Below are 24,058 nucleotides of genomic sequence, written 5' to 3' on the forward strand. Positions count from 1 at the left end.
TGCACACAGGACGCGGCAACGCGGCAATGCGGCAACGCGGTGACCAATCACCAGAAGTAGAACGGAAAGGCAAGACGGTAATTGATTACCGCGGTGCCGCGTTGCCGCGTCCTGTGTGCAGGAGCCATAAAGGTGCCTTTTCATGCCGACGCTCGACCGGCTCGACGCTCATTTTCAGCGGAAAGAAGGTCGCATGACCACACGTGACGCCGGCGTCAATTGAAATTCATGAAAAGGAAAACAGCGTCAAAATTTCGGCGTCTTCGCGCTGCTTTGGCTTTGACGTTTAAAGCTGAGAAAATCCAGCTTTCTTTGCTTGACGCTAGCGTCAGATCGAAATCACGTGATCTCGCAATACGCTGAAACTGGCTGAAACGAGCGTCCCATGAATTCGCACCTTAAAGGCCCACGGGACGCGGCGACGCGACGCGGTAACCAATCACCATCCGCCTTTCCGTACTACTTTCGGAAGTGATTGACGGTGATTGGTTACCGCATTGCCGCGTCGCGCAATCGCCGCGTCGGCCCAGAGCCATCAATTGACCACGTCGTCAATTGGCTGATTCAAAGTAAAAATATCTGATTGGCTGGTCCAGTGGAAAAACTCCTGTCAATACGGAATGCCGCCTACCGTTCTTACATCTTGCATGTTTCACGGTTCCAGCTTCGAGCTCGGTGCCTAGACTGCCTAGCATTCTCAGTTCCTGCTTGTTCCAGAACACTCCAGACTCCAGAGCCTATCCAAGCGGATTTCTCCTTTTCACGTATCGTTCGTATCGCGCACGCAATATGACGATGAATACGAAGGAGAAGGAAAAGTACATCGAGGAGTTCGATTTCCCGTATTGCGACGAATCCTCCAAGTATGAGAAGGTCGCGAAAATCGGTCAGGGCACCTTCGGGTAAGTAAAAATCTTGCCCTTGAGATTGCCCTTTGAGCCCTTAATTCACACGTGCACGGAAGGGCCGAAGGGCAAACGTGTCCGTGATCACGTTTCTGTAGATGATTTTGTTAGCCAACGACAATGATTCCGACACGAACGAATGCAATATTAGGCCCGCGAGGCATTATTATTATTTTTTTTTAAACAAATGCATGCTCGGAACAGCGTTTTCGTTAACAATTCCCAAAATGTAAAAATTGGATGATGCAACTCCGACGCACAATGTGCTAGGGGCATCGATATAGATTTCTCTTAACGAAATAATTTGAATGCGTCCGTCGGAATTTAATCGAGAAATAATTTGGAGTTTGTGCATTTTATTATCTTTACATCGCACGTTTACGATGTACAATTTATTTTTCTCAACAACGCAGTTATCAACTTCACTATTAATGGACAGAGCCATTATACTCTCTGTTAGCATCTCATTTTACTAATTTTCTAACCTATATCTTTCTAACCTACGTCCCTTTTTTACAGAGAGGTGTTCAAGGCTAAGGACAAGAAAACAAACAAGAAGTTTGTCGCAATGAAGAAGGTATTAATGGACAATGAGAAAGAAGGAGTAAGTTTTGCTTTATATAATGATTTAACTCCGTCGAGATTACCTTAGGGACCTTCCAGGAAGGGTCCCTAGATTACCTTATGGAGTTGTGCGCTGCACATGAGACAAGCGTATTTTGTTTCGCTCCATCACTCCATCTTACTGGTGCATTAATGTGCACAAGTTTGGAAAGTTTTTCGAAAAATAATAGTCAAATTCTTTAGTAACTCTCCTTTGGACACGTGGAGTATATCATAGTACATATACCTCATAACCTCATAACTTTTAAAGAAAGAGTATTCTTGGCTTATTTTAATACAGAACAGATTTTTAGTGAAAAAATATTAAAATTAAAGTTTCAACCTGTTGATACACTTTAAGATATGTGCAACAGTGAATAATGTTAAACAGAAAATAAAAATACTAATTGGTTTAATATTTGTAGCCTAAATAATGTGGAGTGTAATTTATACCCACACACACACACACACACAACGTGCCCTTCTGTTTCAAATTTTTACGCATCCACTGGAGAGTTAAACTTTTGATATTAATCCGACGTAAACAACATCTTTACTTTACTCGCGATATTTTCTCTTAGTCTTACAACTTATCTTACATGTATTGTTAAAATCTTGTTACAGTTTCCTATTACGGCATTGCGAGAGATAAAGATACTACAATTGTTGAAACACGAGAATGTAGTCAACCTCATAGAAATTTGCAGGACACGAGGTAAGCGTATAATTTAATCTCCATCCTGATCTGTACAATTCTAAATGAACCATAAATGTGGGGATTCACTTTTTTTACTTGAATAGAATACTCGGAGGGATGCGCAAGAACTATCTTATATATTATCTGAGAAAATCTGTTCAATAATTTAAAACAAATAGCAGTTAAATATTAATTGAAACAATTGACGGTGTATAATGTAACATTTAATTTCATATTATTTTCAGCAACTCAGTACAATCGTTATCGGTCTACTTTCTACCTGGTGTTCGACTTCTGCGAACACGACTTGGCTGGGTTGTTGTCCAACGTAAATGTAAAATTTAGTTTGGGCGAGATAAAAAAAGTTATGCAACAGTTGCTAAATGGACTTTATTACATACATAGCAATAAGGTGAGATTAAACATTTTACATTTATAAAGATGCCAAGTTCTAGAAAAATGATGTCCAAATAACTTATTCGTTAATATGAAAGTGATTAAGAGATTCAAGATTATTCTCTAATAAAATAATTATAATATTTAAAGATTACATATATATTTCTATATTCTCTCATATTACGCATATAATGTAACGGTTTCTTTATCATATTAATCTAGGACAAAGCTATCACTCGTAGTTAATGTTGACAATATTATGATAATTATATACAACGTAACAATTTATTTTTCCTACAGATTTTACATAGAGATATGAAAGCCGCTAACGTTTTAATAACAAAGAACGGTGTATTGAAATTGGCTGATTTTGGTTTGGCACGAGCATTCAGTGCAAAAAACGGTCACTCAAATCGTTACACCAATAGAGTGGTCACACTTTGGTACCGACCACCAGAACTCCTACTTGGCGACAGGAATTATGGGCCACCTGTGGATTTGTGGGGCGCCGGTTGTATAATGGCAGAAATGTGGACAAGGTAACATCACTTTGTGACATATATTATATATCTTTTTTGCTGAAATCGAGTTTTTTTTTAGAAGTTTGCTCAACAAGTGGCGTAAGAGCCCTTCAGATTTATTTTAGCTTCACTTAAAGTTCATGTATAAATTCGTGATATTATGTTCTTGTGCTCTTTCTATACGCGCAATCATGTAATTACATACAGCTTAATTACATACAAGCTTAAAACCTTTTAAATCCACAGGTCTCCCATAATGCAGGGAAACACCGAGCAACAGCAGCTGATATTGATCTCGCAATTGTGTGGCTCGATAACGACCGAGGTGTGGCCTGGCGTTGAAAGTCTGGATCTTTTTACCAAAATGGATCTTCCGAAAGGGCAGAAGAGAAAGGTAAAGGCTGGTTCTACAATAAGTTGGATGTCGGAACGCACAGCCAATGAGAAAATTTCTTTTTCGAAAATGAATTCTCTTCATTGAACCATCGGCTGTGTTCCGGCATCCGACCCCCGGCATACGACTGATTATAGATCGGGCCGTATTAATTATGGATTCTTTTACAGGTCAAAGATAGACTGAAGCCATATCTGAAGGACCCTTACGCATGTGACTTGTTGGACAGACTTCTGATACTCGACCCCCTCAAAAGATGCGATTCTGATTCCGCGTTAAACCATGATTTCTTCTGGACCGATCCGATGCCGTGCGATCTTAGCAAGATGCTGGCGCAGCATACTCAGAGCATGTTCGAGTACCTGGCACCACCGAGGCGACCTGGTCATATGCGACATCATCCAGTGCCTGGAGGGCCATCCAAGTCTAGCACTAGCATGGCTGAAAGCGGGTACCAGGATCGTGTCTTTTAACGTGTTTATCTCAATATACCTATGCACAGATATATGTATGCATAGACATGCGTGTGCGTGTGTTTGTGTGTGGACACAACATTGCGTGGACACCTTGGGCCTTTCAAGGCACGGTCGATTTTTCATTTGATTCTTACAGGAATGGGGAAAAAATCTTAAATATGATACATGAATTTTTATAGATTTTTTTTGTAATACAAATTCTTAACCCTTTGAACTTAAAAATCCCCAAGCTGTCTGGATGAGTACCAAAAACACGGTGTCCGCGTAGTGTTAATATATTTTGTACGTATGTAGAGTATTAATGTTTTATATAAATGGCTGTTGTATGCTATGTAATTCCATCCTGACGTTACCAACTTTTTATACAGTTCTAATACAATTATTTTGTTTAAAAATCTATTTCTTGTTCATTATCGTGCCCATCCTAAAAACGCAATAAAGTGAAAATGTACATTAAAATACGATTATCCACATCTGACATTTACTAGCGGTTAAACTCTTTAGCTAGTTCTCTCTCTTGCAGCTTATTATACGTCAAATTTTTACCTTTTATTCTTAAACCGACGCACAATTAAGTATCGCGTGATAATAAAAAGATGAGAGAGCACACAGTGTAAAGTGGAAGCAGAAGGAAAATAGCGCGGTACCGGCGGTACGACTCGTAAAGTGAGGTTAGGTGATCGGATGGCTGCTCGAAATGCGTACCAATGCGTACACGCGTTGCGTACACTCGTCCATAATCTGCTAATCAACTTCTTAATCGATAAGGAGAAAAAGGTATTTGTGGAAACTGCGTTGTACTTGGAATTCGGATCGGATCAAACGATAACAGTTTGAAAATCACAAACGTCACGTGGTACTTAAAACCTCGAACAGACAACCGTGTTGGAAATTCCGTTTAAACACGTAGCGTGTTTTTCATCAGCAGGTATCGTCTATCGTATTACCAGAGTTATATATTAAGTAATCCACGAGGTCGAAAAAAATGCCAAGTGACGGAAACAAGATCAGGAATTGATGTATGTACGATACGAAAGCGCGAGGCACAACGAGGTAAAGCGTTTGAAACATATGCGTGGATGCATTTGCAATGGAGACGTCTGGAATATTGAGGCAAAAGTACGATAACGTTTTTTATTTACGTGTTACTTCATCTGGCAGGTAAATAGGTTTAAAGAGTAACAATAAAATTACGTTTAAAGTTACTCTTGGGTTCACAGCGCCCCTACAGCACGAAATATTGCAGCAACTTGCGGCAACATTGCAGCAATATTTTAATGTTGCTGCAAGTTGCTGCAATATTTCGTGCTGTAGGGGCGAATTCGTGCAATTTTTGGGAGCGCACGCGCTGCAGCTTATCACTTATCGCTCACGTGTATATGTACAATACAACTGTAAACACTCGCGCGCACATTCAACGCAACTTTTACGCTATTATTGTTGTTGAAGGAAGGTTCAATTTACTTCATGTATATCTTGGGTGGCGGTGTGGTCTAGCGCCAGACTCGTAGCCACAAAGAACCAGGAACCGAGTTCCGAGTCCATCTGTGGATCACAGGGAATAATTAATTAATTCCTATTCTAAACTGCACATGTAGAATAGAAAGTCATAAAATGTCAAAGTGACCTCAAATGATGTTCAAAAAATTATTAAATTATGATAAAAGGTAAATTTTGTAGTCATATTCTCATCATTTTGACGTCACACTTTGACATTATCATGACTTTCTGTTCTACTTATCAGAGGACCCCTCCGCACGAGAAATTAACGTGGGAGAAACTGTGGGACTTCGTCTTTCGGAAAAGAGACGTTTAGCATTGATAACTGCGCAATTTGGGATTCGATTCTTGAATTCATTCGAAAGAGAAACGAGTATTGGTAAATTCTGCTCTTACAGATAAGTTGCAAGTTGATTTATTTGGCTCTCCGGCTCTCGTATGGCTTTTAGTCAATCAGCTTGTAAATGATCTGTATAAGTAGAATTTATTAGTACATTTCTCTTTCGAACGAATTGAAAGAATCGAGCCCTTGGAGTGGCATAACGGATTCGTACACTGGAGAAAAAAGGTCAATTCGAAAAAATATATTCAGTCCGATACCGTACAGATGAACATTTTAGTCAGTTTAACTGAACCAACTAAATTCTTCGAAAATTTTCGAATCGAATAGATTGAAGGATAAATAACATTCTCTTACATTTTCAATGTGTACGATAATATTGCAAACATTCGTTTTCAAATCTAAAAATTAAATTTTTTTAATCCCACACGCGAAAGACGCGACAAAAGTCTCGATTATTACTTTTGCGATATTTTATTTCTGATCATCCTGTAAGGAAAGCTGTAAGGAAAGCCCTTTTGAACGTGGGCTTGGTGTCAGGATTGAGGGTAGCCAGAAAGGATTTCCACAGGGACGAGTAATCAAGGAACACACAACTTGAGCACAGGACTTTATTCCGATATAATTAGAGTAGCGAGCGTTACGTGTGACCTGGTCGGCGGTCGTGAGCGAAGTTAGAAAATTATCCTTTTAATTATTAATTATTATTATTTTTTCTGTATACATACGAGCGGAGATTATATAAGAGAAAGAAAACACATACATGGACATATTTTATATATAGATAATAATATTTTTTTATGAAAAATTTTTTACCTGCAGATAAAAATTAGGAGAGATAATTATAGTTGCGTATTCAGAACATTTCGTCGCAGCATTTTGAAGCGGTTGCCTCAGGATCTTCGTATTGCAGATTGTGTACCATCACTTACTATACATACCTATCTACCAACAATTATGTTTTCGAGAAATGTCAAGACCACGCTATTGTGCGGCCCAAAAGAGTTGAGAAAATCTTTTATGTTTGAGGTACGTAATACGTCCGACAAACGTAAACGACCCCGAAATCACTTTGTCACGCAAATCTATATATTTCGACATTTCTACGAGATAATTCTCAAAGCGGAAAACGTTTTCCTACGTAGGCTGCGACGTATTGGGCGGAGGAAGGACACCGTGTCGTCTACATTACTCCGATACCTCTGGATAGACGACCGGCGGCCTGTCACGACAGAAGAAATCCAGCGGTCGCGGCTCTTCTTAAACTAATGAGATTCGTGTAAGATTTATGCGACGCGGGGTAGCCTATATGTGTTTTTTTTTTTACAGAGTATTCCGTTTGTCACCGTTGTCATTGCTTTCCGAAGACTTTTTAGATACATCTTGGGTGCATCATTCAGAAATAGCAATTTAAATAAATTTATTGTAAAATTAATTAAATTTAATTAACTTGATTTAATTTAATTTAATTTACAATTGTCAATTTAATTAAATTAAAATAAATTTAGATTTTATTGTATTTAACAATATTACGTTCAAGAATTTCACTGAATGTCCGCACACGCATATTTCACGTAGCGCGTGTGGCAATGTCTTAATATTTATTTACGCAGATACTTGTCGGATTACGAAGCTCTCGTGGAGCAACTTTTTAAACTGCATACCTACGCAGCCGTACCTTCCGTGCTTTTGATAGACGAGCTGGACGATTATCTCGACGGTTTGGAAGCTGCTGGAAACGATTCGAGTATGCGCATTGCCAGAATCTGCGCCCTGATACACCATTCGATGAAATCGTGTTCACGGGTCTTGAAAAAAAACGTAAGCGAGAAATTACATGTGCGATAAAAACAAATTTCTGCTTTTCCGAATACAAAAAATCTGTTCTTTTTTTTTTTTTTTTTCAAAAATACGCGCTTTACATTTTGCGAGCCATAATCGCAGAAATCATTATTCGGCAGTGCCGGAAATTTATTTTCAATATTGCAAATGTTAAATCTTTAGTCTTCCGTGTTATCTGTATTAATTAATTTCCAGATTATGCCAATTCATCTCGACTCGACAGATAATTTTCCATTTTCTATCTAATTCTTCTTGGACTTTTTAAAGATTAATTTGTTAATTCAAACAAGTCCATGCACAATAATATGTGAAAAATTAAGTAGCCGAGAATTATCGTTATCTTCTAACGATTACAGGTACATGTGTGCGCGTGGACCAGCTCGAGTCTCACCAATAACTTTATTCAAACAATGTACTTTCGCAATATCTGGAATTTGACGGAAAAAGAAGATGGGAAAGTGATATTAGTGGAGAAGCTTTCTATTGGATCATCGTTCGAACGATCGTACGTGTATCATAAATTCGAAGACGGGACGCGCGTTCTTCGACAAATATTATGCGATTCAGCGGAGACTTAATTAATATACTTTGTAAACAGTTATCTCGTTTTTCTCATTGCTTTTTTAGAAAAATATAAAAAGTTCGGAATAAAAGTTCCGTAAAAAGTTGTTGCGTGTAAAATAAACTGCATCGAAACCGTTGCGACTGACTTATTGATAAGACATGTATGGACACGTATAAGAATATCTTTAGAGAGATGAACAGGAACGAACAGGAAAGAAAGGGAGAGGGGGAAAGAAAGGAAGCAGAGCGGAGAAAGATAGGGAAGAGGATGAGAAAGAAGTGAGACGACTGGAAAAGGAGAAGAGGAAAGAAAGAAAGGAGGGAGGAAGCGAAAATAATACATCACATATTGCGTGCACTACGAATGGAATTTTTAAAAAAGTATTTTTCCTCATTTTTTCTCTCTCTTTTTTCTCTACGGTGTATTTAGTCATGCTTATGTAAAGCATTTTTATCATTTCACAACGCACCGATTAGCCGTGTGCGAAATGTAGACAGCAAACGGTAGAAAGGGAAAAAGGAGAAAAAAAGAAAGAGAGCAGAAAGAAGCGCAAGTAGGTATGTTGTGTGTACATATGTAATGTACATACGCACGCGATATTGTTGACACGATGATAATTAGTGGAGCTTCGTCGGTGTTTTGGAAGCTGTGTCAACAACATGGCGCAACCAATCGAGCTCGCTTTCCCTTTGCTCCATGCCGCTCTACCTCTCGCGTAAGCAAACAACTCTAAACGCCCGATCTACCTATTAATATAAAGTCCGGAGAACGAGCATTCAATTCGTGCTTTAAGAACGCGTCTCAACTGACAATGAGATGTAAATCGACCGAGAACGAGCGCGTTAATGCGAGCACGTAATGTATTAAATAATTCCGTATAAATGTCAAATAGCTCACAATGTTTTTTCATATCGTTTCGCATTTCTATTAAATTTCTCAAGGTTGCATTCATTGATCTCACGTTATCGTTATCGTTGTAATTCACTTTGAATTATTTATAATTGTTTAACACACTTTATTTTATTACACACTTGTATATATAATTACATATTTGTGTGTGGAAATCTTTTTATTGGATCGCGCTCTTTTTTATTTCAGGATATCGTCGCCGTAGGCAGATAATTATGCCGAATGAAAATAGAAGCTTAAATTGACGCGAGGGGGACAACAACGTTTTCGATACGCGCCATTTTACTTCAGTTTGTAACGAGAACTATAAGTCATTCATGCTGAAAGGACGAATCTTTAGATGAAGGCGAGTCGATATAATTGCAGCATCTTTCGTCAGATGTCCAATATAAGAAATTTTAATTGATATAAAATTCTTCGCTGATTCTTCACGTTGGCTCTTTAAAATTCCACTCGGCATATGGCGGATAACGCCGACGTTCCCCCTCTCGAATGCACTCGCTCTACAAGCCATCCCCCAACCGCCAGGCTTGTTCGCTGTTAAAAGTTACATTCCATCGGTCAGACAACCAGTTTTGAATCGGTTTCGAATTCCCGATGACTCACATGCGATCTCCGATCGCATTCGGCACGTGTGTGTCGTGCATATCCGCATTGCGCGGAGAGCGGGAAGAAAGAAAGAAATAAGTGAAAACATAATCACCGGACATAATTTCTGTCTGACTTGGCACGCTTCGCGTTGCCGAATTTAATTAATTCGCGCTGCAGTAATGAAGAATCTTGTTGATTAGAGAGATTAATATTGGAAGAAACGTGCTATTTTATGTTATATAATTCTATAGTTCAATAATTCCATTATGTTGTGTATTTTACATAGATATAATAATCAAATTAATCGATTTATTCTTTATTTATTGTAACTTATATATATGAATTATGTAATATACAAGTTGAGTCATCAAAAATTTCTATGTTTTATGATGCGAGAACAGGGTTTTAGAAAAAAGAAAATTTGTATGATTCCCAATAAAAAATTTTTCATAAGAACGTATATAAATATATGTTATAATTATATATAAACTAGCTGGTTACCCGGGCTTTGCCCCGGAGGACATGTGTAATAATACACGCAAATAATTTCTCTCTCTCTCTCTCTCTCTCCTTACCACCTATTATTGTAAATCAGACGCCTTTACCCTTTGTCAATGAAGCCAGGAATCTGGGTGTAATATTTACGTCTAACTTATCCTGGAGGAAGCATGTTTTACATGTCTCTCAAAAAGTTCACTATGCTTTGTATAAACTTAAATTTAACAAAAATTCTCTTTCTACCAGGTTAAGAATCAGACTTGTTTTGGCTTTAATCATTCCGCATATTGACTACTGCTGCCTATATAGTCTATCATGGTCTGAGCGGAGAGCTGAATGCCATATTACAGAGACTTGTCAATTGTTGCATCTGCTTTATTTTCAATCTTAAACGCGACGAACACATTACTCCTTACCGGCGTCAGTTAGGGTGGCTTTCTGTTGAAAATAGAAGGCTATACTTTCTGGGCTGCCAAACGTTTCGTATATTGCATATGCGCTCTCCTTCTTATCTGCGTGAGGATTTCACCTTCCTTGATCCGTCTTTGAGGAGGTCGGTCCGCTCTTCTGTTGCATCGGGAATTTTTCATATTCCTTCCCATAGAACAACTACCTATAGAAACTTCTTTCATCTTTCCGCTGTCTATTTTTGGCATTCTCTTCCTGACAGTATTGCCTCTGCTTCCTCAATCATTTCCTTTAAAAGACTTCTGAAAGCGTACTAGCTTGCACGTGAAGTTGGATGACTGGTCTCTGGCTTTCGTCGCTTGCCATTCTTGTCATTAGTTTGTAAGTTATTTTGCGTTTAGTTCTTGGTTCCTATTCATACTGTACATATTTTTATTTTAAGTTGCGCGCTTTTATTATTAAGTTGCGTTAGTTATGTTCGGTTATATTTCACTTATCATGCTTTATGTGAATGTATATGTGCTTGAGAGAGCATGTATAATTTTGATATTTATATTATCCTGTATTTGCCCTTTAGCCTATGCTTGGGCATAAATAAATCATCTCTCTCTCTCTTTCTCTCTCTCTCTCTCTCTCTCTCTCTCTCTCTCTCTCTCTGTCTTATTTTAATTATATATAAATTATGTTCATATATGTTTTCTTTCTCTTGTATAATCTCTAGTAGTACATACAGGAAAAATAATAAGAGGAAGAATTAAAAAATAATTAAAAGAATAATTTTTGCATTTTTTAAATATCCAAATGGAAAAAAATAAAGTTTGAAGAAGTGAAATATATTGGCCACATAATAATAATCGTGTATTAAATATGATCATATATAGAATATTAGTTATTAATTAATATTAAATTATTTTTTAGTTATTCTTTCTATAATTTTTTTTATATATGAGTATATACAATATGCACAGAGATTATACAAGTGAAAGAAAACATTTATGAACATATTTATAATCATCTATAAAAATTTTTTCCCGAGGATATTTTTGATTTTCTAACATTTTGTCATTTTGCAGATGCAGCTGTAAAATTTCTACAAAAACATTAAAATAACTTTGATTGAAAAATGGCAGAGAGAGAGAGAGAGAGAGAGAGAGAGAGAGAGAGAGAGAGAAAATGAGAGGGAGAAGATAGGGCAAAACGTTTTGCATTCGAGAGGAATATCGAAAGTATACATTGACCGATTCATCGAAAGATAGAATGGATCACTATCATCACCATTTCTTTAAGGCTGCACAACATGTGTAAGTGAAAAGAAACCCATCTATCTCTGTTCCTCATATGCGATAATAGTTGCTTTCCATTTACATCAAAACTCAGATAATTCTCACCTATGACGTCATAACTCAGTTAAATGCACGTTCTTTTTGCACGCTGGCAAATGAGATTCAACTGAGTTTTTATCCACAATCGAGACCATGTGCCTTAATGAATCTAATAGACTCACATTAAAAGTGAACACTTGTATTATTATGCGATAGAGCTTTATTGTCACCAAAATAAGCAGGTAAATACAAAATAACATATCTTACCTGAGTATAAAATACTCACATAACTGAGTGACTCAGATCACTTGAATGTAAATGGAAAGCAACTATAATGATTCATTTGAAAGAATAACGGGTTTTATTTATTTAAGCACTTCTTCAAGGAGATCCTGTTTCATTTACCAAAGAAGCATCTTCTGGAAAGTCGATCTATCCTTAAATAGTATACGTCACTTAAATCGTACAGCTTGTTTTCAATTTAAGTTTAATCTAGTCTTACTTTCGATCCAGTTTAGCATTTTAATTTAGTTCAGCTTAATTTTCTATCTTGATTCTCTGGAACTTTTTAACCAACCAAGTGTTCTTACGTGGTATGTATATATGCACAAAATTCCGAAGCTTAAATTTAAAAAGCGATCGTCAAATCGTAAAACGTGCGTTAAAGTTATCAGGATCGCGTTTTAAATAAAATAGCCGAGAGAGACGTATCGATGTTGTGTCAAAAACACACTATTATAGTCATATACAATATACATGAAGGAGTCAAAGTTGCTATGTTTTTCTAGGCTCGGGGAGTATCGTATATATTACATCCTTACTCCCGACAGGGATCGGGGCCCCGCAGCATTGGCAAGAGGAACGCAGTGGCAGAGAGTGCCGGAGTGTCGGAGTGCCACACGAATATCGGGCCGTTGCGGAGGCTGCTCCAGCGGCCTGGCAAGAAGTGGCAAGTGGCAGTTGATCCGCGGCATTCGCTACGGTTGGTCACGGCTGGTCACGCTTCGCGCGGCCATCCGAATCCGGAGAGGAATTATATCCTTTCCTCGGCCCGTCCATCCTGTTCTTCGTACCGAAATTCATCGAGACAAAACTCGGCGCGGGTCATCGATCGGAAAACTGATGAGTCTCGCGGTATACGCACCGTTCGAATCAAAAAGACAGATGAACGGGAATGCGTTGTGTATGCGGGGAACATAGGAATGTAGCGGGTGTATGTGTGTAGAGTGTGTTGCGCGCGTGTTGGCGGCGTGTTTTTTCAGGCACAAGTTCCTCCGTTCCTTCATCATTTTCTGAGAAACGCATCGAGAGGACTGGAGAGAACACACGATGGTGTTCCTGACGATACGAGCCACCGTGTTCCTGTTGCTCGTCGTCGATCTCGATGCCGCGGCGGCTAATACCGTCACGTCGGCTAAGGTACTCTCTCTTTCTCTTTTTTTCTCTCGAGCGATTTTTTTTGCTTTTATTTTTATTCGTTCACGCGAATTGCCTCCTCGAGGGACCCTATCTTAAATATTGCCTACGGCCGCTATATTGGCCACCCAAGCGCCTTCAAAATAATTTTGTTGATACTTATTGCAAACGCAACAACGAGACGCACGCGCAAAACATGCATTCCCCTTGCAAATACAGTGGTGTTGGAGGTTTATAACAATGGCGCTGGTTTGTCGATTCTCGCCATGCTTACCGAATAGCGTTTATCGATACATTGCCACTACGCTGCCTACAACCACTGTAAATTCGTAAATTTTGTAGAATTTATAAGCAGTAAAAGTGTAGTAAAGTTTTACATTTTATTTTGATTTTGTATTTTCTTCCGATTTTTGGATCAGTAAAATTGCAATAATTTTCGATAAAAAAAAATGTTTTATAGAAAAAAATACATAATAATAATTATATATAAAATATGTCCATATATGTTTTTTCTTTCTTTTCTATAATCTTGTCCACATATATGGAAAAATAATAAGAAGATAATAATTGAGAAAAAAATAGCTTCTGCGCTTTACAAAAAGTATTAAATATTCCACATATATAATCGTATTTTATACCTATACGATTATTCTATTTATATATAGTATATGGGCAATTTTTTCTCATTTCTTTAAACTTTTTATTTAAAAAATGCGAAAATTAATATAATTTTAATTATATTAACATTATTTATTTTTTAATTCTTATTTGTTTTTGTATTTTATGTGTAATTTTATTACATATATTTATATATTTTTTATATAAAAAATATTCTTGATGCAAAATATACTAGTACATTTTATTTATAGATTAAACTAAAACGTGAAAGAGGTGTTGGAAAAATTTCACGAAACGATCTATTTTTTTAATTTAAAATTTTAATTTTAAAACTAAAATAACTTAAAACGCAAGAAAGAGCATAAGAGCAAGAATATAAAACGCTAGCTGTAGCGTAACATTTAAAGAATTATTAAGAGGAAGCTTAAACGAGCGAAACTTTCACTGTTCTTAGCAATTGTATCAATTTAGCAATTATACCAATTCCGTTCTGGAGCAGCGATAATTTCGCGCCGACAACATGAAACGGGGAAGAAAAACTGTAGGATTGGCGCCCGCAATTTGCCTCTGATGACAATGATTATACGTTTACTGCACATAGTGCACATTTAACAGGCAATCGAAGAAATTATACTAAATTACAGGTTCTTCGGACGTGTAAACGATTCGTGAATAAAAACACATTTATCTGTTTTTAAAATGCAGCAGATGGGGACAGTTTGGATATGATGTTTGTATAAGTTTCAATTGTAAAAAGCAAAATGTATTTTTTTTTTTTAATTCTTAAAACTGATAGCACTGCCGCAAAAAGTAAAGGAAGAAGTAATAAAAGAAAGATGACGTCCAATTAAATTTACAATCAACGCGATAGTTATTCGTAGGAAGATGCCGGATAACAATGGAAAAGTTAAATATTCTCGTGTGACGTGTATTTCACGATGGGTCGTTTGCGAAATTGTAGGAGAGAACGCATGCGAGATTATGAAAAATCGAGCGGTCCGATCAATTTTCTTGGCGATAACGTACTCGCTCATGCACGCGTGATTCTCGATGCAGCGGCAGAGGAGAAAATCGTTTTCCTTTATATATCGTGGTCATTCGTTTCTTCCTTATCAAATTAATTATGATAAAAGGCGACCGAGCCACTACAACTATTCCCTTCCCGTCGAGGTTTCCGCCAGTAAGACGTCACGCTGTAGTGGAGCAATATCATATCTTTGACTATTGCTTATATGTAGTTAAAGAATTATATATTTAACGAATATATGTAATTAGACGGCTTTATCATATGAAACGTGTACACTTGACTTTAGAACGATACATGGGGTGTTTCCGTTATTGCTTCGATCTTCACAAAATCTTTCTTTGCATTTTCTTTATTATTATTGGAATATTCTTTTATAAAATCATAATAAAATTAACGTTCCTCTGTTCTGCAAATTTTCAGCTCTTTATTACTTTTTGAATTTTATTTCTAACTTAATTAGAAACAAAGTGGCAACTTATACTCAAAGCCGCGTGGAGTGTGATACACCCCAGTGTACCGTTCTAGAATTTCTGGGAGATTTTTTTTATATAGAAACATAAATATATATAATCTATATCTATAAGTATCGGACGTCTGTCTGTCTGTCTGACTGTCTGTCTGTCTGTCTGTCTGACCGCGAACTACTCATTCGTTAGTGGACCGAATTTTTATCAAGGGTACATGAAATAGGGGTAGAATTTCCCAGGGAGTGCCATAAAGTGTATATTCTGGAAACCGAATTTTCTAATTTTTTTAATTTTTTGGGAAATAATATTGACCGAATTTAAAAGAATTATATATGAAACAGATGAGGTAGAATTTTCCGGGGAGTGCTATAAAGTGTATAATTTTTCGTTACCGATCTTTTTGGAAACCGGTTACAAAATTTTTACAATTTTTCGGGAATTAATTGACCAAATCTTAAAAAATTATATATGAAATAGGAGTCGTGTCAAAATTTTTTTATTTTTTGGAGGATGTTTAATTTTTTATTAATGGATAATTTTTCATTAATGAATTGATTTTCTTGAAACCGGTTATGAACTTTTTCCAATTTTTCTAAAGGGGTTTCCGATTTGTTTAAAAAAATGTACGTGATGATTGTTCTAATTTCCTTAAATTTTGAGATATATAATATATATATATTTGCTGAATTTTTTTAAAGATAATTTTACTTTACTTTTTTAAAAACAATGCCCAAATTTTTCTAATTTTTCGGGGATGGCTAAGACGTGTATAATTTTTCATAATCGATTTTTTGGAAACCGGTTTCAAAATTTTCTAATTTTTTGAGGATGGCTACGATGAGTTTATAGAAAAATTGCTAATAATAAAGGGGTTTCCGATTTTTGTTCTAATTTCCGTAAATTTTGAGATATCAAGCTGAATTTTTTTTATGGATAATTTTTATAGATAATTTTTTGTTACCGATTTTTGTGGAAACCGGTTACGAAATTTTTCAAATTTCTCGGGAGTTAATTGATCGAATTTCAAAGAATTGTATATGAAATAAAGGTAGAATTTCCTGGGGTTTGCTATAAAGTGTATAATTTTTTGTTACCGATTTGTTTGGGAACCGGTTACAAAATTTTTCCAATAATTCGGGAATTAATTGACCAAATCTTAAGGACGTTCTCTCGTCCTTATACTAGAGAAAATCGATTTTCTTAGGATTTTCTTGAAATTGTGAATATACGTTAATTTAAGTGTGCTTTATGCGTGGTATAAATTTCAGTACCTCTTTCGGTATAAAAAATCAAGATACTGAGCCTGTTTCAAAAAAAAAAAATTTTAATTTAATTTTTTTTAGTTTTGGCATGTTTTCCTTATAGAACTCGACGAGAGGAGCAACTTTGGTCCTCTTGGCCAACCTCGTATCTCTTACCGTTTGGCCTGGAAAACTTTTTCATTAGTAAAAGTTGAAACTTTGAGGCTCAGTATCTTTTTTTTTATACCGGAAGAGGTACTGAAATTTATACCACGCATAAAACCACGCTTCGCGCGGGCTCAAAATTTAGTTATAAATAAAATGTGTTTTCTTTCTGTTGTATATATTTGGTTGTATGCAAAAAGAAAGAGAATAAAAAAATAATTGTAATAAGGATAATTTTAACATTATTCTTTTAATAAAAAGTGAAGATTGAGGAAATGAGAAAAATTATTGATTATATATAGAATATTGTACAGTCTGATTGCAATTTTACTTTTTGTAAAAAAAGAAAATATAAAAATTATTTTTCTGATTAATTTTCAATTATTCTTTTTATTATTATTATTATTATATTATCAGTGATGTTATGGATCTTTTAGATCACTGCTGGAATAACAACTTTTCTTCGCGAAAACGTCCTCGTGCGTCCAATTATCTAAGAACATTGTCGACGCGTCTGCGCTAATTGTCTGTCTCGTTGTAGAAAAAAATGTATCAGCATTTTTACAGGACGTAAAATTTTTCTCTATTACAGGAGGAGTGCAGGAGAAGGATAGCTGAATGCACGATGAACGGTGGTGGCAGCACACCGGTGTGCGGAAGTGACGGAGTCACGTATTCCAATCAGTGTCAAGTCATTTCTAAACAATGTCAAGGCGTGTCCGTTCTCATCAAACACACCGGTCCTTGTCCAGGTTTGCATCTTTATCTCCTTTGACGCAAAAGTTTGATAACAAGAGTTTATATACCTGTGAAAAATTTGCGAGGAATTTTTCGAGTTACAGCCCAAGTTTTGCTTCAAGTTTTTTTTCTCCCTCCTCTTTTATCTCTCTCTCTCTCTCTCTCTCTGTCTGTCTCTCGCTCTCTTTCTCTAGAAACTGCAGGGTTTTTTTCCTATTAGACACAAAAATTAAATTAGCACCTTCTTGTTGAACATTTGTCGTGATTTGTCACATGTATACAATAGATGAAAGTCAAGTTAAACGAATGACACGACTTTGCACGACTTTTATATATCCAGAGACACCGGCGTGCTTCTCAGCAAGACTGACCGCACGACTGGGCATAAGGCCCATCTGCCAACCCGACGGAACGTACGCGCCGGTTCAGTGTCACGCTGAGACCGAGTATTGTTGGTGCGTAACGCCGCAAGGCCGGCCGTTGCCCGATACAACGGTAAGATACAAAAAACCGAAGTGTTTGAGAGCCGGTTCCAGATCTGCTGCTTCTACTAGGAGCGGCCAGAGGCGACGCTCGCCGACTAGGAAACAGCGCAGGCAGTACGTCAGTAATAGGCATCGAAATACCTGCGATCGTACCGAGAAGTCCAAATTCAACGGGAACCTCATCGAGAACTTCAAAATTGAATACAGGCGGACCAATATATCCGCTGACGGTAAGCGCGGGCAATCGTTCGAGAATGATTATAGTCGGTCTTCTGATTAACATGATTAACTCATCGACTGGCGCGAAGCGAGCTTGTATCTTAAAAAAAAAAGAAAATCAGAAGGTTGATATTATACCCGCGCACGTAATTTCTCAGTACCTCAATATAATGGCGAATTGCATTGCTTTCCTGTTTAATAGACGATAAGAATGTCGAACGGGTGTTGTCGTGGAAATTCCTTATGCTGGACCAGAATGCGGACGGTTACTTAGATAAGGCAGAGTACAAGGAGCTGAGGAGACTCGCCAAGAAGGCGGTGAGACCGAAGAAGTGCGCACGCACGTTCGCCCGCACGTGCGACCTAAATCGGGATTTAAAACTATCTAGGCAGGAATGGGGTGCTTGTCTCGCCAATGATTTCACTCGTAAGTTACATACGTATTATACAACATACGCATCTTCTTTCAAGTTAAGCGTTGAGCAATGGCACAGGCGTATGTACATGACAAGCGTGCGCACACGCGCAATCCTTGAAAAAAAAAAAGAAAAGAAAAAAGAGGGAATTTAGAAAAATGGAAAACATTGCGTTTGTACGACGATTTCTTAACGTCGATAGCGTCGTTTTCTCTCGCATTAATGCCGAAATATAGATTACATTTGTTTAACGATATAGTAAATTTAAAGTTTTATACGTATATAATGGCAATTTTTAAAGATTATTGAAACATTGGCTGTCAAAATAAAACTGTTCGTTGGAAAGATTAATATTTCTTAATTCTTAAATAAAGATAATACATGAACACTTCTAATGGAGTTCATGTGTAATGGGAAATGTCCTTTTCAAAAAATAGTAAAAAAGAGGATCACAGGAATAAAGCTAAAATTTTATTGACTGTCCTGTACCGTCAAACCCGAATAAGCTTTGTCTGCAATATCTTTTTCGACGTACTGAATAGCTTCGGGAAACGTCACCGAGAGAAGTTTTAGCTATGGAATTTAAAAGGATCGTTCCACATACCTTTGACTGTTCTTTGAGGCTAAAATTTGTGACCTAATAACACGCGCCTCTCTTAGATTTTAATACTTAATAACATATTTCAAGGAGAAAACAATCGGCGCTGAACACTTACAGGTCATGTCCCTTGTTAGTTGCTGCATTTGTGCTGTCTCACATCGTTTATCATTGTACCACTTGCACAACTTTTTTCTATTGGAAACCGAATTCTCATTTGTAGTCTTAAACGATCTCTTGCAGCCTTTGATCGCCATAGAGTCACGTGGATGATTGCAAAATGTGAATGCTCGCATGCAGCATTTGTATGCAGCAACTTGCTTTTCAAGCATATAAGTAACCGTTTAAAACGAGTTTAATGATGCAAAATTGTGTAAAAAGCCAACATTTCATGGGACTCTTCTGTAAGAAAAGGGAGAGTTTGGTTTTCTATGATTATATAGTAAGTGTATTTATTTATTTATCTGTGATGTTATAAAAAAAGTTAGCGAGACAGACAAGAAGGCGCACTTCTTGTATGACAAAAAATATTTTTTAACGAGCATTCTTCAAAAATAGGTGCATTAAAGAAAATATCAGGATATATCTGCGTTCTCCAAGAAAGTTTCTCAAAAGTTTGAATCTACATTAACGTGCCGATAGATATAATAATCTGGAGTAGAAAGAATCTATTTTATGAATTGTTTTCTAATTAAAACATTTCTCTAGCTAGAGAGAGCTCAGTTTATCTTTCAAAACTTTCGAATTTAAAGCCCTCAGCTTCTGGATTTCAATTCAGCTTTTCACATTTTTTCCCGATCTTCCGCGATTATAATCGAGCGTAAATAAAAAAATCACATTTATAAACAAGTTGTTTCCTCTGTTATGTCCCGCTCGTACGGTACGTTTGATTTCAAGGGGGTATTGTAGAACGTGCGCGGAGGCGTATTCCAGACGAAAGCTTTGCGGCACTTGAGACACGGAAAGTTGAACCGAACGAAAGGGAGAGGAAGGACAATTCTCCGTCGAGTATATAATCAGGCGGAGGAGAAATGTCATTTCGGCGTCTAAATCGCGGCTTAAATTAACGACGATACCGCCGCAACAGGATGTCACGCGTGGTCAAGGACCACACATGTGCATGGCCGTCGTGACGACTCGCTTAACATTTGTGAATCCTGCCGGAAGTTGCCTACACGAATGCGCGCGTACGACCGGCTGGCTGAGGAATTGAAGTAATTGACCTCATGTACGAGCTAAATTCTCGCCCATGCGTCATGACGACAATGATTATTTGCTATTTATGACTGTCTAATAACGAGTAAATCGCTGCGTTACTTCTCGGTGTTACTTCTCGATGAGATATGGTCACGATATAGTCGGCTCCGTTTGTATATCATTTCAAATATATATAGAATAAAAATTTCTAAAGAATGGAAAGAATTGATGGGGGGAAAACTATTTTATATCTGCAAAGAATATAGTTTGCGAGCGATAAAATGGCACAATTTCTTTCCATCAATTTCAACACTTCTTTATATTAATTTAAATATATTCTTACAGAAAAAAAATACAATGCATTGAGCGTAACAGTTTTCGGAAAACATTTATGAATAGATTTTATATATAATTCTACACATATTCATGTTTTTATATAAAAATGGTTTACCGAGTGAATATCCACGCCCTCGTAGTACGTATATTTTATACGCCCACACACGCGAAATTTCTATCTTCGTTGAATTATCAATACTTATTGCCTGTTCGGTGTTTACGCTAAAGAATCCTGTGGCGCGTCAATGACACAAAACAAATTGTACATATGTAGATAAAACCGATCGGCTGAGTGATTGTCATTGTTATCATTTAGTACGTTTGTTCTTGTCGCTGAACCCCGCAGACCAGCGTTCCGAGGTCCCTGAGACCCAAAGGACACGGGCCAAGGACCGAGGTGAGTCCCAGTCCCCTTCGCATGTGGCGTCGAAATTAAGCGCTGTACATACACACAATTCTTTTTCCCCGGAGAAACTTATTTTTAACGGTGCAATCCTGCGAGGTTCAACGTTTATTATAAAACTACATCCTCTATTTTTAACAAGTTTTACGAACCAAGTAGAAAATAATTTTCTCTTTCTTCGGGAGGGATTGTTTAATATGAGTCGGAGACTGATGCAAATATTATACCATTTTATCCAACATAATTTATACCAATAATGCGCACATCAGCGTTACATGTATTTACTTTCTTTCTTATTAATCGGAAATTTATATTATATTGAAGTGTGATAATTATTTATTATATATATATATATATATATATATATATCAATATTTGATAATAAATAACGACCTTTCTCAATGCGCCGTATAGTATTTAAAAGAATATTTTTGCTTTGGCAGTTTAAAAGGAGAGAGGAAGGGAGAAAAAGAGAGAAAAAGAAGAAAAAGGAAGGAGAGAAAGGGAGGAAGAGAAAGAGAGAAAATTAATTATAATTTTCTTATTTGATTAGATATGTAGAAAAAGTAGACTTGTGACAAATTTATGTATTTCCTACAGTTTTGAAAGGTAGTCCAGCCTTCGGTAGTCCTATTCAATCTCTGCCATTTAATGAGGACCATTCGGATACGAAGGAAGAAAGCGACAGTAAGTTTCACAATTTGTCATTATAACAGGTGTATGTTTGTACAAAGCGAATTTGGGAAATTTAACCAAAATTGTAAGATACACATCAATTCGTATATAGCATCTCAAAGAAACATATCTTATAAACGACCCTACTCCTTCCTTCATCCCTCAATTCGGTAATTAAGTTGAGGTAATTAAGATACCTTTTTCTTTAAGACTTTGTATAACGTAACATTGGCTTTTTACCGTCAAATAAATCACAGTATTTTTGCAGATTTCTACATATGGAACTGTGATTATTTATTAATGTGTTTTTTCTTTTGCAGCAAGTGACTGCATATCGGATAGAAAATCGGTGTTGGAAGATCAGAGGCAGCGACAAACGATGCATTATGTTCCACAATGCATGTCCGATGGAAGGTATCATCGAGTGCAATGCTATTCGGGTTATTGTTGGTGTGTGTATCAGGATACAGGCACGCCGATACCAGGAACTTCCTCGAAGGAGGATCGCACGCCGAATTGTAATCCAGTCCCGACACCCAATAGACCTATGAAAGGTAATTATAGTCCGTTTTCTTGAAAATTACTGGTTGTGTATACATTTCAAATTAAATATTAATTCTCTGACATTCACAGGATGTCCAGAGCCAAAAAAACAACAATTTCTTCGGGACCTAATGGATCTCATGCAAGAGAAAATGGAAGCCTCCAACAACGATTCTAACGAAACTACTGTTAAATGGCCGGTTCCTAAAGAGGAAAAAATAGCCACGTGGCACTTTGTGATGCTTGACACGAATAAAAATAAGGTATTTGACGAAAAACAGTTCGTGATCGCGATTTTTCTCTCATTAATATCTATTAATAGGTATATATATTATAATAAGTATAAGATAATCATTATTTATATTCGATGTTCAACGTAAATAGTGGCAGAACAATTTTTCAGTCAACTAATCACATTTATAATTCTTAAGGAAATGTTTATAGAGAAAAGAGCACGATTTTGTTTATTTTCTTAACTAGATTCTACCAATTGATTTTTTAATTAAAATTAATGTTCCTTAATTACTTTCTTTTTTCTATCATAATTGTCTGATGGCTCGAAAATATCATCTTTGGTAGTTTTATACGCGCGTATTATATACACATATATACATGTATATGTACATATACAGGTTTTAGAAAAAAAAGAGTGGAAAAGTTTTCGCACAATGGTAGCGAATAATAGACAACTGCGGAGATGTGGCAAAAAATTACCGAGATATTGTGACATCAACAATGATAGAAGAATCAGTATGACGGAATGGCTCAGCTGTCTCAATGCTCAGCGTCCGACAGCAGGTGACACAATATTTACTTTTAATTTGCTTTTCTTTTATGCATACATGTGTACGTATGTACATGTTTGTGTGTATTTTCTAACACTTGTAAATTTTGAATAATTTGAATGCATTTCAGCTGACGATCGGGAGAAAACGTTAACTACGCCGAAAAGAATAGGTCCAAACCCACTAGACCAGTTTCTCAACGATGATGACTAACACATTATGTGATACATTGTATTTGCGATCCCATAAAGAGGCACTCATTTTTTTTTTTTTTTATTATTATTAAGCTCTAAAACAGCTGGAATTCTTGGAATCACTGTAAGCATTTTTCTCAATGTAATAATACTTCTCTGGCATTTCATTAGGTTTAAATTTTAACGATATGCGTAAATTCTTATAGTTAAAATTATCTGACTTTTTTTACAATTTTTAAGCGTAATCTTTTATCCGATTGTTTATTCTCTCTTTGCTCATTTCTGAAAATTGGTAATTATCAACATCATTGTGCAATCGTCAGTATGTGTGTACTCTTGTGTATGACCTAGTCCATAAATAATCCTCTAAATAATTAAGCTACCTTATACTGGAAACAAATTCAAAATTTAGAAAAAGATCTTCAATAAAGTAATTTTTATAGCATTTTTCTCAACACTCTGAACTTTTGTTACACATCTTTATCCATTTGCCTCTTCAGTCACAAACAGTAGCATTTTACATATTTATAGTTTGCGAAACAATTTGTAATTAAGAAACAATTTTTTA

General features: G+C 36.5%; 2 protein-coding genes across 21 annotated transcripts; both read left to right on the top strand.

Annotated features, from left to right (window-relative positions):
- The first annotated feature begins 660 nt into the window (after window positions 1–660).
- On the top strand, window positions 661–6,505 carry Cdk9 (Cyclin-dependent kinase 9). 10 transcript variants are annotated; one of them, XM_077398316.1, is made up of 9 exons: window positions 661–902; window positions 1,425–1,509; window positions 2,133–2,223; window positions 2,451–2,617; window positions 2,902–3,140; window positions 3,369–3,516; window positions 3,687–4,848; window positions 4,918–5,153; window positions 5,442–6,505. In XM_077398316.1, exons 1-7 carry the CDS (start codon window positions 790–792, stop codon window positions 3,987–3,989), a joined length of 1,146 nt encoding a protein of 381 aa, XP_077254442.1. In that variant the 5' UTR covers window positions 661–789; the 3' UTR covers window positions 3,990–4,848; window positions 4,918–5,153; window positions 5,442–6,505. The 10 variants fall into 10 exon arrangements, with proteins under 10 accessions (XP_077254442.1, XP_077254445.1, XP_077254446.1 ...); XM_077398319.1 differs by having other exon boundaries at window positions 6,329–6,505; XM_077398320.1 differs by having other exon boundaries at window positions 6,334–6,505.
- A 1,743-nt stretch (window positions 6,506–8,248) lies between these two features.
- Magu (SPARC related modular calcium binding-like protein magu) lies at window positions 8,249–23,944 on the top strand. 11 transcript variants are annotated; one of them, XM_077398290.1, is made up of 15 exons: window positions 8,249–8,619; window positions 8,716–9,094; window positions 9,338–9,494; window positions 11,719–11,946; window positions 12,342–12,560; window positions 12,756–13,386; window positions 17,494–17,653; window positions 17,980–18,354; window positions 18,546–18,770; window positions 21,207–21,287; window positions 21,894–21,980; window positions 22,289–22,522; window positions 22,602–22,774; window positions 23,144–23,309; window positions 23,427–23,944. In XM_077398290.1, the coding sequence occupies exons 6-15, from the start codon at window positions 13,297–13,299 to the stop codon at window positions 23,507–23,509; spliced, it is 1,674 nt and encodes a 557-aa protein (XP_077254416.1). In that variant the 5' UTR covers window positions 8,249–8,619; window positions 8,716–9,094; window positions 9,338–9,494; window positions 11,719–11,946; window positions 12,342–12,560; window positions 12,756–13,296; the 3' UTR covers window positions 23,510–23,944. The 11 variants fall into 11 exon arrangements, with proteins under 11 accessions (XP_077254416.1, XP_077254418.1, XP_077254409.1 ...); XM_077398292.1 differs by having other exon boundaries at window positions 8,249–9,094; window positions 21,237–21,287; XM_077398283.1 differs by having other exon boundaries at window positions 8,249–9,094; window positions 12,342–12,430.
- The last annotated feature ends 114 nt before the right edge of the window (window positions 23,945–24,058 follow it).

Source organism: Temnothorax americanus, unplaced genomic scaffold, assembly GCF_048541705.1.
Source record: "Temnothorax americanus isolate GAGA-0224 unplaced genomic scaffold, ASM4854170v1 Scaffold12, whole genome shotgun sequence".
Lineage (NCBI taxonomy): Eukaryota > Metazoa > Arthropoda > Insecta > Hymenoptera > Formicidae > Temnothorax > Temnothorax americanus.